General features: G+C 35.8%; 1 protein-coding gene across 1 annotated transcript; it reads left to right on the plus strand.

The window, feature by feature from the left end:
• The first annotated feature begins 2,141 nt into the window (after positions 1–2,141).
• Positions 2,142–13,403, plus strand: PAMR1 (peptidase domain containing associated with muscle regeneration 1). Its single transcript, XM_015819299.1, has 6 exons — positions 2,142–2,309; positions 3,723–3,935; positions 6,436–6,502; positions 8,676–8,908; positions 10,695–10,987; positions 12,076–13,403. The coding sequence occupies exons 1-6, from the start codon at positions 2,144–2,146 to the stop codon at positions 12,610–12,612; spliced, it is 1,509 nt and encodes a 502-aa protein (XP_015674785.1). The 5' UTR covers positions 2,142–2,143; the 3' UTR covers positions 12,613–13,403.
• Positions 13,404–13,644: the final 241 nt, after the last annotated feature.

Here is a 13,644-nt window from a genome sequence, read left to right on the forward strand (position 1 = left end):
TATACCATTTCAGACAAATGGCTGAACAAAGACAAAAGAACAAGAACTCTAAGGGGCCATGCCAGGATAAATCTTGAAAAAGGTTTATGAAGAAATTGTCCCTAATACTTACAGCCTCAGAAGAATATGACTTCAAACAGCTGGATGAACCAAACCAAACAGCTGGGTGAAGGTTTTTGGAGCTTAATTCACAAAGAAGCTGGGTAAAAGAGCAAATCTTATTCACTCACTGCCCTTTGGAAGAGAATCAGTGTTTGCATTTACATTCATTGGAGAGGTATGGATCACAAGAGAGTAAGCAGGCACACATTCGGGAAAACAAATCAATAGAAATGCACTAGCACAGTGGTGGCGAACCTATGGCACGGGTGCCAGAGGCGGCACTCAGAGCCCTCTCTGTGGGCACGCGCGCCGTCGCCCCAGTCCTAGGCCTTCAGCTGGGTTTTATAAAACCTTTTTACTTTAGGCCTCCGCCACTGTGTACAAAAAAAAAAGTTTCAATCAGTCAATTTCAACTTCTCGCGGAAAAAAAAAAGATCTTGCAAAGTTGGAATTGATTGATTGAACTTTTTAGTTCCACCCAGTCTGCTGTTACCACCGCAGCCACGCCCACCCAATGGGCCACACCCACCCAATGGGCCACACCCACCTGGCACCCGACGATGCATAACTGGGTTTTGGGTTGCAGTTTGGGCACTCGGTCTCTAAAAGGTTTGCCATCACTGCACTAGCACTTGCTGTTTGCCTAGCGCACTTGCCACAAGTATTTGGAAGGCAAAAGAAAGCCTATAGTCTGAAACTGATTAAGGTCTTGTCAATTTCAGGCAGCAATTGCAAGTTGGAAGATTGTACTCAACTAAGTACACAAAGCTTAATTTGTTAACTCTAGCTAGCACTTTTTAGGGAATGACTGTGCTGTGGAGATAAAGCAGTTCAAGGAGAGATAGCTCGGTTAGGTAACCTCTCTACTGGGAAGGGGAAATGGGGCAGGCACAGGATAACATAATACTGTATTAACTGACTGTAATGGTGAACACCTGACTGCAAAAGATCATAAATGCAGGCACTGGTCACAAAGTTGCTTTTTTTATCACTGTCATAATTGCGAATGGTCACTGACCAAGACAGTCGCTAAACAGGGACCACCTGCACTTGCATCCTAATATAAATATGTATACAAGTAGGTTTTGCCCCATTTTACGACCTAGCTTGTCTCCATTGTTAAGTGAATGACTGCAGTTGCTAAGTTAGCAACACAATTGTTAAGTGAATCTGGCTTCCCCATTGACTTTGCTTGTCAGAAGGTGGCCAAAGGGGATCACATGACCAACGGGACATGCAGCCATCATAAATATGAACCACTTGCCAAGTCTGACCACGTGACCATGAGGATGCTGCAAGAGTCGTAAGTGTGAAAAACGGTCATAAGTCACTTTTTTCAATGCCATTGTTAACTTCAAACGGCCACTAAATGAATGATTGTAAGTTGAGGACTACCTGCATTCATCATCTTGAGTTACGTACAAAGTAATAAAGGTAGGGTAAAAAGAAAGAAAGAAAGAAAGAAAGAAAGAAAGAAAGAAAGAAAGAAAGAAAGAAAGAAAGAAAGAAAGAAAGAAAGAAAGAAAGAAAGAAAGAAAGATTAAAAAGTGCATAAAACAAAGTCTTTATTAGTACATTAATAACACTGAGGGTTTTTTTAAAATCTTTTGTGAAATATCAATCTATTTTATCTGTCAAGCCATTTTATTTTATGCCAAGCTTTTTGATTATATTTGCACTTAGCTATTCAGGTTCTCTGGCTGTAATAAACAGGACAATATATATGTAGTGTAACTATAGATGTTACAGGGTTTGCAGCGTGACACTCTGATCTACATTTCATCATTTCCCATCACCTTCCCTGCAGACACTTATGCACATACTGGTATATTTATGCTACCATGAGCTGTCAAAATATGAAAAACACACCAGCACTATGGAACACTTTTTAATTGTCTGTACTAGTTACTTGTTCTTCATTTTGCTTCTCTCTTACTATTCTTGCAATGTAATATTTTAAAAAACATTCTTACTAATCCTAAAACACTCCTGTTTTTGTAATAAAGTGGATTTTTTTGAAATATCTGAACTGTCAGTGGTGATGTGTAGGACTCCAGGTAATCCTGCTCATGGTTTTGTGGAAGGAGATGACTTTAAATACGGGTCCCAGGTTTCCTTCAAATGCAACGCAGGTTATACCTTAAAAGGCATCCAGGTTGCTTACTGTCAACTAAATGGGAGCTGGTCTGCACACCATCCTGGATGTGGTAAGAGTTCCTTATGTTTCTTCTATTGCAATGGTTTATTTTCCAGAAACTGCTAAGAAAACAAAAAAAGGAAAAATGTATTTCTGACCTAACATCTTGGCTGTCTGACGTAAAATTTAATTTTAGCAAAGTTTATATTGATATTGTACAGCATGGAAAAGCCTGTCTTTTGCTGGCATTGACTTTTAGTTTTATGGCTAATAGAGGCATATGTGGTTGAGTTTACCTGTGTGGTCAGGAAGCAGAAAGACATGTCAGCCTATCAGACTTCTGTAGCAAAGGTCAATAGAAGGGCAATTGTTTTTTTTTATTAAATTTTTTTATTTTTTTTCAAATAAAATATGAACAAATAATACAAATATGGTGCATTTCATTAGAAAAACAAGCACATAAAAAGCCTATTCCGAAATAATCGGCGTTCCCCCCCCTGCATCCACACTCCCTCCACCTTCCTACCTACTTCCCTCTTCCTTCCTCCCCCTCTTGACCACTACCTCTCCTCTTTCCACCTTCCCAACTATCCTATACATCCCATCACCTTCTTTTCCACCACCTCGGATGCAGTTTAGGGGTACTAGCCGATCATCTCCTCTTCTTAAAAACAAACATTTACATTTAATTTATAAATACACCAAATTTTTATAATTCTACCCCTTCATCCCCTTCCCCCCTCCCCCCCCGGACTTCCCAGAACTGAGTACAGGGATAAATACATAACATCCCAAGTCTAAAATAAGCTATCCATTCATAATACAAACAAAATTTAATATACTTTAACTCGGCAATTGTTGAACGGAAGTGAGATATTTGTATCTGGACTATGGCAAATGTGGTTTTTTTCCTTATTCTCTGCAGTTCAAATTAAATTAAATATTAGTCAATCAGCATTAAATAGAATGAATACTTTATGAGTATTACAATTTGATGTCACTTCCAAAATGAAATGCAAGTCTATTTATTTATTGGCTTAGTAAACATTGGATTTGCAGCTTCCTTTTCAGAGTAGGCTTTCTTAAGGCATCACACAATCCAAACATTCTAAAAATTATTACTAAAAAAAATCTAAAACTATATATTAAAATTAAAATTACAACAAAGAATTAATTAGTTGGATTTGGAGATTTGGAGTTCACCTATTGCTGGATATGCCTGAGAGGAAGAATAATATAGAAATTAATTAAGCAAAAATAGCATCTAGAATGTGGTAATCTAAAAAAAAAAAGATATAGTTGAGTGCAAAGACATTTTAGCAAAACTAATGGCTGATTTGTGTGGTGTTAAATGCCTAACTTAAGGTTAATGGCAAAAGTAAAGTTGATCATATTTTTTTGATTAGTAAAGAATTGAATAATGTGATGTTCAATAAAGCATTCTACTTTGGATAATAACAGCAACAACCATTTGAATTACTAGTTATGGAAGAGAGAAACTGCTCTGATCCAGGTGGTCCACTCAATGGGTACAGGAAACTGATGGATGATACTGCTCTAATTAATGGTCATTATGCAAAAATTGGAACCATAATTACATTCTTTTGCAATAACACCTACACTCTCAGCGGTAATGAAAAGAGGACCTGCAAACCCGATGGCGAATGGTCAGGGAAACAACCAATCTGTATAAAAGGTAATTAATAACATCACTTAATACTTGTAATGCTTTCTAATGAATATATTATGACATCTATTGTACTGATGTAATCTTTGTTGATTCCCACTAGAATCCCTACTTCATCTAATTTCTTCCATATTCCTTTAACTAACAACAATTTAACTGGAGGCTAGACAGTTACAACATAAATTAATACCGTAGTCTCTTGCATCTCTTCTCTATTCAAGAATACGTCAGGATCCAACATTTGCCCCACAGAAAGATACTGATAAACCAGTTTGCCAAGAAAAAAAAACACAGTGGTTAACTGAAATTGATTGTGAACATCTTACAACATGAATAGGATGTCAGTGAACATGTTCCTTCTAATACAATCTGATTGCCATGGATAGGCATAAGTATCACTGATACCACAACAATCATTTTCTAAAAGCATCGGTGACACATTCTCCAAATGCTACATGGGTGAAGCAATCCAAATAAATGGCAACTTATTTTATACATTTTATAAGCTGCATACTAACTAATATGAATACCAGGACTATAAGGACTTGTTACAGAGGCAGATAATTTTTCCAATCCCCTTTGTAATCTCTGGCCATAAATTAAGTTGAGTGGAGCTTATTAAAATTAGAATCCAATTATCTGGAAAGTACTCAATTGCTCTCTAATAATTGTCCTTGTGGAAAAGATGCTTGGCTCCTGTCCAGCTTTGTGCACCATTTGTCTTTTTATTTCAAAAAAGTGATACACTACAAAACAAAGTGTTGTCCTTAGGTATCCTCTTTATTTCCAAAAATACCTCGAAAGCACCCAAGCAGCTTTGCTTATAAAGATGCTTACCTGCCCAGGAAAAAAGTCTTTGATAAACAGAGATGGATAAGGAAGTGTTATATTTTATAGCGATCAACTCCCTGATGCAAACTAGGTGTTAAGGAACACTTGTTCAGAGCCAGTCCAGATTTGGAAACTAACCAAGGAGGAGAAGCTAGGCAGAAGACAAAGAGGGGAGCCAATAGTAAGAAAAGGTGTACTGTAATGTTAGGCAGAGTAGGCTCAGTCTCTTTTGATTTTAATAAAAAGTTTCTTGCAGTATGTCTGTGGCTTTGGCACCTTTCTCCCAAAATCTGAAAGAAAATACAATAGGAGTGAGAAACAGGTGAATCCATGTTTTGCACTCTATCTCTACTGGAAGTAGTTTTTGGAATAAATAAGGCAGCTTTGCAGCTATTTCGCAAGAAGCATTATAATATGTGCTCAAAATTGTGAATGTGCTCATCAGGTTAAAAAAAAGGAAATTGTCCTATTATATAGAATTGGAATATAATGCTTCATTGGCTTCTTTATCATATTTTTTTCCATCAGACTTACTGGATAAGCTAATTTTAGGAACTGTTAAGTTGAAGCTGGACAGTACAGAAAAAAATTGCTTGCTTATAGAATTTGGGATAGAAACCATCTACAGAATCAGATTGCTAATTTACCTTTTCACAGGTTTGCAAGTAAATCCAGACAATTTCTATCAAAACAGGGAGTAAAATAAAACAATAAAATGCTAATGAAAAGCATATTGCATAAAAATGGACACAGTGATCAGTCAATCATAGCTTTTGGGCTGATATGCACTATTCCTTCTATAATTTTGCATAACCATATTGGAACTACTACCCTTAGGGAGATCTATAGCCAACTGAGGTGCCAAATGACAAAGATATACTGTACAAGAGGACAAAGTTTGAGTCATGTCACTCTACATGTTTTGTCACCGCTTCTCCCACTTTGCCTCTTTATAAATATTAATTACTAGCCCATTGTTGGGCAAGCATTTTTCCTGATATTAATTTTAGATCAGTTGAGTTCTTCAAGGTGATCCAAGACAGAATTCTAATAAATAAAATGTCTAAATCTTTCACAACCATATAATGGCTTGTCTCGCATTTAAAATAAATTACTATTGTGTTTAATTCTTAATTTCATAATGGTTTATCTATTACCTATTTCTGCTCTCATTTATTACGCATGAAAAGTGAAAGTAAATATCAGATTTCAGAAGAAAGGAATGAGGTTTGTGGAACTATTAATGATCTCATGTCTCGTCCAAAATATAATAGGATCTCTCTAATAGTCTTCCTGCTAATAGTGGACATACATAATCCATGGACCAGCTGGGCGATTATTACCAGGCTATAAATATGCAGAAGTAGGGTATAATTATGCTGCTCTTACTGAGATATATGGAACCTCTAAGTAGAGAAGCAGTGGATTGCATCATTTCTATGGTCTGTGAAATGAAACCATAAAACTTAGGCTTGTTTGCTCAGTTTAGCTCTGTTTAAGAAAACAGAACTAAAAGTTATTCTTAAAAACATATGCAGTATCTATCGCTTAATGAATTGCTTGTCCTTTATCTTAATTCATTTATGATAGTGCCGGGAAGTGATAGGGACACTATCGATTTGAGCTTGAAACATGAAAAAGGATTATGCAACATTGTGTAGTGTTTATTTTTTTTTAGCTTGCAGAGAACCAAAGATTTCTGACCTAGTGAGAAAAAAAGTACTCCCTATACAAGTACAGTCAAGGTAAGATTGCAATACCTTATATTAATGAAAAATATTATTGCTTGTTCTTGTGTCTCTGTGCCTGGTTGTACAAACATTATCTGGGGGGAAATGCATAAACTATAGCAGTTATTCTGCAAATAACAATGCTAGTTTGATAAAAAAAAATCTATTAGGTGGAAATTTATAAGCCAGCATGGTTACTGTATAAATATAAACATCCACAAGCAAATATATTAGCTGATATAATCTATAATACAATTTCTGACAATCTGTCACAGTACTTTATAATAAACTACTGACACAGATGACCAAATCCTAACTGATGAAAAGATAAGAAAGATTTCCTGTGGAAGCTAAAGAAAGGTGTGATAAGAATTGTCAAAATAGGTACTGTAAAACTGTCATTGCTCCAGTGATTACATAGAAGATATTCATGAATTCTTCATACATAAACATATGCAGGGAAAAAGGAGTGGCAAACATTATGAAATTGATATTAAAACTCTGCCCCTTATATCCTTGAATGTAACATTGCAACAAAATTAGAAATGGCAGAACTTGTATCATGATATCGCTATGCACAAATTCATAATTTTGGCATCATAGATAGGAACTGACGTCTATGTCATCCTATAAAATAATGAGCTATTGTTCCATCTTTTTGTACAAGATCCCATTTGTCTGATTTCTGCTGGGAATTATCCAAAATATAAATCTTCCTTTCAAACCTCATCATTTGATTACTATAAGACTTAGCCAACTTGCTGATCTAGTAACCTAAGCAGGCGCAAAAAAATCAGGTCCAATTAGACTTATTTATTGCTAATCATGCATATGTGCAAGAATCTTCTCAACAAATGGTTAACACCTGTTTGGGGCTAGATATGGGTCAATGGAATTCAAGGGAGGTTGGACTTATTTTGCTTGTGGCTATTGTATGTAGGGAGTCTAGGCTGATCCCTCTTTTAACTCTGCCTCCAAGTTCTGCTACTCCTTGTCCTACAGCTTTCATGAGTACTTGGGTGAAGGATCAGGTTGCAGGCTAGACTAAGATGTCAATTACTGCTACTTCCACATTGTTGCCAAGAAGAATGTATGAATCCATGAAATGGATGTATGAGTCAATCTTGATTTGAGGGACATTTTACTTTTGATATTAGAATGTTGACCTATAGCATACAAATAAATCTCTAGTCAAAAGCAGCATAAACATACTAGACAACAAAACTAGCACTTCCTAAATTAACACATATCTGAAGAGTTATTACATGAAAAGTATCTGATACTGTAGTACTGAATTATATAAACCTAACACAAGAGTTACACATTACATTCTCTCCAATTCTAAAATTCTTAGTGCTGTGTAAATTTTTTAGATTCAGTTAGGTTTTATTGCCACATATTAAAAATATGTCCAGAGGACAGTTACATGTGTGGGAAAAATCTTCCTCTTTATTTATCCAAAAATGGACTGAATTTGTGTTGTGCAAAAATTTCAGAACTCTCTCTGTGTGTGTATGTATGTGTATGTGTGTGTGTGTGTGAGAGAGAGAGAGAGAGAATGTGTGTGTGAATGTGTGTGTGTGTGTGTGTGTGTGTGTGTGTGTGTGTGTGTGTGTGTATCCCCCATAGTGGAATAGATACATGATAGATTCATTCTCTCCTTAGTTTTCTTTGCTGATATTAACAATTGCTTGGTAAGTGCTTCAGTGTTTTTTTAATGAATCTTTTGCAAAAGGAGGTCACACTTTCAAAATAGTCTAATATCTATTAAAGTCAGTCTGGAAAATATAGTGAATCAGACTACTGGTATATATGTATAAGTATATAGTATTATATAAGTATATTAAGTATACTTTTAGTAATAAAACTACAAGACGTCAGGCACATCTTCCCAACAACGCTAACTGGAAAGACAGTAGACAGAATTTGGATTGCCTGCTTAAATATTATATTGGTAAGCTTTGCCTCTTAATCATATTTGAAGAAGAGAATTCTGAATTTTACTAAGAGTCTAGAAAGACTTGAATGGTTCCATGGGCTGCAAAGTTTCACTGGATTATAATGATAAATATTAGCTTATTTGTAATAATGTTTTATTCCAAACTATACTTCAATACTATGAAAGCCAAAGATGTAAAAAGGTTTCAGCTTGTTGATTATAACTCTATGTTCTCTACGAACAAAACAGGGAGACTCCCTTGCATCAACTCTATTCATCTACATTTAACAAACAGAAGTTGGAGGCTTATCCAACCAAGAAACCTTCACTACCTTTTGGAGAATTGCCTCCAGGCTTCCACCATCTTCACACGCAGCTGCAGTATGACTGTATTTCTCCTTTTTATCATCGTTTGGGAAGCAGCCGAAGAACCTGTCTGAAAACAGGAAAATGGAGTGGGAGGGCCCCGTCATGCATCCCAAGTAAGAGTGTGGCTATAAGACATACAATATTAGGCAACACTGCCATGCCATAAGTAATAATATTGCTCTCTAAAGGAAAATTCCTTGAGGAAGAGATTGTTAAGGTCTAGGAAATTCATGTACAGTTGTCTGTGATGAGGTGCGTTTTACAATAGTTATGAGGATTTATCTTCGCAACCAGTCAGTGATTAGACATTCTTAAATGAAGTACATGAATGCTACTTGTAGGCCACCCAATAGAACTATTATTCAAATATGCACACAAGTGAATACAAGCTGCTTCTTTACAAGTGAGAGGGAAGCAGGGAGTTGCTCCTGTTAATTCTATTCAGTGTTTGTCACTTATGCAACTCAGAACATAAGGATATCCTTCAAAGATCTTCAGCTAGAGGAAAATAACCGTTCAAAGATCTTTATCTGAAAGGATGTATTAATAGCAAACAAGTTCACATTTGAGAAAAATAGACATTGAAAATGCTTCAGCCAATTGTGAGACAGAGCAAGACCCATTCAACTCTCTCAGTGGGATTTGCTTTCCCCTCAGCTAACAAGCCTTTTCTGCCAATCCAACCTATTTTGGAAGCAAAAAAAAAAAAATTGTTCCTGTGAAAAAAAAAGGTCATTGGCATTGGGAAAAGTTGGTTGGAAATGAGGCCAAAGCAGGCCTTATCCTGAAGTGAAATATACAGGAATGTCACTTCCTGCTTGGTTTTTTGAAATTTATAGAGAATTTGTTTTTCTTCACCTCTACTGTCTTAGGTACAGATGAGGAGAAGGGCGCAGCCATTTCCCCCAAATGACACCATTTTTTGTCATCAGAAGAAATCCACATTGAAATGGAGGCAGTTGATAAATGGGGATTATCAGCTTATTTTTTGCAAATTTTCCAGCACTTGGAAAGATTTGAGGGCTCTTTTTAATGAATGTAGGAATATGTCATTAGCAGTGTGTGCCAATTGTGACAAACCAAAGGAATTACTCACTAGAAAACACCTATTGATCAAAATAAATGTTAATAGGCAAAAATAAAATTGAGCCCAATTCAACAGAGATTAAAATTTTTTAACCTTCACTGATTTAAAAAAGAGAAGTTTATGTTTCTGCTTGCTTTTCCCACAGAAATCAATGGACTTTAAAATATTAACTCTGTCTGGATTAATGTTAAAGGGAAATTATGCCTAATTTTCAACAACTTGATTCTTCCCTTTGGATATATGTGTTTATAGTATTCATACAGTAAATGAATACAATATTCATTTATATTGGTCTGTACATCATACAAATATACTGTCTATGAGAATGGAAAAGACTCTTGTTACTTAATTTAGAGGCTTGACAACCCACAGAATATACAGAATAGACTTTTCTATTGATTGGTGTGACTACCAATCATAAAGCTAAGACCATTTTTGTTTTGTTTTGTTTATTGTTAAGCTTGTCTTCTAATTTTCTGTCTAAACAATCAAAAAGGCTTCTCATTTTTTAGAACAAGGTTAAATATGTGATTTTAAAATCTGCTTTGGGAAGTCCTGAATATTTCGTTAGCTTAAGAATATAATATGGTTTGTCAAAGAAAGAAAGAAATCTGGAAAGGAGGGTGGATAGGTAGAAATGTATAGCATTTAGAAAGCCAAAAGATTTATTTTACATAATGTAATTTTACTGCAAGGTAAAATTTGCCTTGGGCTCAGGTACTTTAATTAATAATGTAATAAGATCGATTTTACATACTTTGTTTTATTAATTAAAAAATCATATTTCTTTCTTCTCCCTCTCCTTTTGGCAGTCTGCGGAAAGACAGAAAACACTATACTTCGCAAATCACCCACAACCAGATGGCCATGGCAAGCAGCCATCTATCGGAGACCTAATGGGGTGAAGTTTCCCAATCACAGAAAAGGGACTTGGATACTGATTTGCAGCGGAGCTTTGTTGAATGAACGCACAGTTGTTGTGGCTGCACACTGTGTCACCAATCTGGGGAAGGTCACTGTTCTCAAAACAGCAGACATCAGAGTTGTTCTTGGCAAGTTCTACAGAGATGAGGATAGAGATGAGAAGATCATACAGAATCTACGGGTGAGTTAAGTGTTTGGGATGAATAGATGAGTGCGAAGGCATTTAGTACATCATAGTGAATAAAACAAAAACTAAACTTCATTGATATTTCCATTTCCCTGAAATTAAACACGGTATATATGTTCCTTTTCAAGCCAGGTAATAAGTAATTTTAATTTCTTGTTCCATAAAAATTATACTTGGGTATCTTTGTTTAGAGGCTTCTGGTTATCCATATCTAAGGCTTCCAGGAGTTACTTGCAGCCTAGAGCTCTCAGGTCAGCCATTTAGAGATAAGCTTTACTGATATCATTAGAATTAGTTGCAACTAACAGGATGAGATAGGAGTATCCCTAGCCAATTGTTTATGGTAACAAAGATAGATGATAGATAGGTTCATAGATAGATAGACAGACAGACAGATAGATAGATATTCTTCATCTTTACTGTTGATTCCTCATTAATTTTTTCTTATATTACTATAAGAAGCTTTGAAGGCTCTAGTAGATTAATTAAATTTTAAAGAAACAGATCAATAAGCTCTATCACACCTAGGTTCCATTCATATCATCAACTCCAATAAGTAAACTAGGATGGCTGAAACTAATTTAATGGTGCTGGCTATAAGATAGAATTTTGCAAATCTTTTTCTTCTGTACCTCCTCCTTATAGTTAGGTGAATTAGGGAAGTGACTGCTTAAGCCACCTCTTAACCGTTATTTCATCCTGGACTTTTAAAATGTTTTACTGCCTTTATCTGGGATGTATATTTCCATCAAAATAATTGTCCTTTTTCTACACTTGAGTATTATCAGGTTTGTAGTCCTTTGGTTTTGATTTAATATTGCAATCTATGGTTAGATCAAGCTACCTTCTTCCTTCTGAGACTTTCCAATTGCCTTGAGAACCTAACTGTTACAATTCCCATCTTGCATAGCTGTATTCCAAGATATCCATGGTTTGGGGCCACTGTTGTAACTGTGGCTGCAGTTGACAACAGTTAGTGACTGCTAAAGATGACTTGGGATTTCATATACAATATTAAAATGAATAGAATAAAATATATGTAACATGTAAATTCTTATATTGTTGTTCTGGATTTCTCCTAGATTTCAGCCATCATAGTTCACCCAAATTACGACCCTATATTGCTTGATTCTGACATAGCTATCGTTAAGCTCCTGGACAAAGCCAGAATCAGCAGCCATGTCCAACCCATATGCCTGGCTTCCACACGTGATGTCGATCCTCCTACAGATGATTTGCAAATAGTCGTCACTGGTTGGAAGATCCTGACTGGTGTTACAGACCCAAACTACAAGAATGATACAATTCGTAGCGGGTCTGTTCAGATAGTGGACTCCCTTCTGTGTGAGCAACAATATGAGGAACATGGGATCCAAATCAGTGTCACTGACAGTATGTTCTGTGCCAAGCAGCATCCCACAGCAGCTTCTAACATCTGCCCTTCTGAGACTGGAGGGATTGCTGCAATACCTTTGCCAGGAAAATCTTCTTCTGAGTTAACTTGGCATCTCATGGGTTTAGTGAGCTGGGGCTATGACAAGACATGCAGCCTACAACTTTACAGTGGCTACAGCCGAGCAATTCCTTTCAAAGACTGGATTGAGAAGAACATGAAATGAAATATTTAGCTCAGAAATGTTTTCTGAAAAGATAGCTGTATTGGTTCTTCTCTCTGATACTTCAGGTTTTTCATCCACTGATGTTAGAGCAGGGCCCTCAATAATTTGCCAGAGTCTAGCTATTCAGGGAGGCTAGATGATTTTACTAGAGGCTCCGAATATATAATTGGATTATCATGTCTCATATTTCCCCTTCTGGTGAGAACAAAGTATGATGGGCCAAAGTAACTGTATGCTAAATGTTTTAACACTTACCTGAATAAAAAGATCCGAAGGTATTTGCACAAGTCTGAGAAACATGGCAAGAGATTATTCAAAACCTGGATGAATTTATTATGGGCTACGTTAGTTTGTTTTGGTATATTTTATATTATATTTTTCCCTCCTAAAATACTGTACATATTCAAATAAACAAAGGTTCTCTTAAACCTGCAACCAAAATTTGATCATTGATCCATCTCAATCTTTTCCTATCCATTGTGTTCATTTTTTAAAAAAACTTGTTAGAACTAGAAAATATAGAATAATAATACATTTATACAGTAAATGATATAATTCAGCACTTTTCATATCTCCTATGTCTAGGGATCTTTTTTTTCTCACTGATTAACTGTCAAGACATATTTGTGTTTCCATCATAGAACGTCTGAAAATGGATAGATTTTGTGTTTAGGAAAAGGCATTCAATATACATGTAGAATACAAGCTATGTCTTCTGAGTTTCTATGTCTCTCAAGTTCTCCAGCATTTACCCGAAGCACTTTGAAAACAGTTACTATAATCCAAATAATAAATATTTCACCAAAAAAAAAGGAATTAAAGTGTGCTTTTGTTGTAACAATTGCAGTACAAAAAAACTTTTGTTAATCTCTACCGGACATGCAGTGATGTGCTGAGCATGCAGCCTGAAATTATTGTATGAAAATGTTATAAAATGCTGGAACCCTAAAAGCAATTTAAGGATTTAATATTATTAGGTGTTAGGCAATGTTATAGAATAAGACCTACAAATGCATTCACCTGTCTAAAAAG

The sequence above is a fragment of the Protobothrops mucrosquamatus genome, unplaced genomic scaffold (assembly GCF_001527695.2).
Source record: "Protobothrops mucrosquamatus isolate PMUCROS unplaced genomic scaffold, P.Mucros_1.0 scaffold891, whole genome shotgun sequence".
NCBI lineage: Eukaryota > Metazoa > Chordata > Lepidosauria > Squamata > Viperidae > Protobothrops > Protobothrops mucrosquamatus.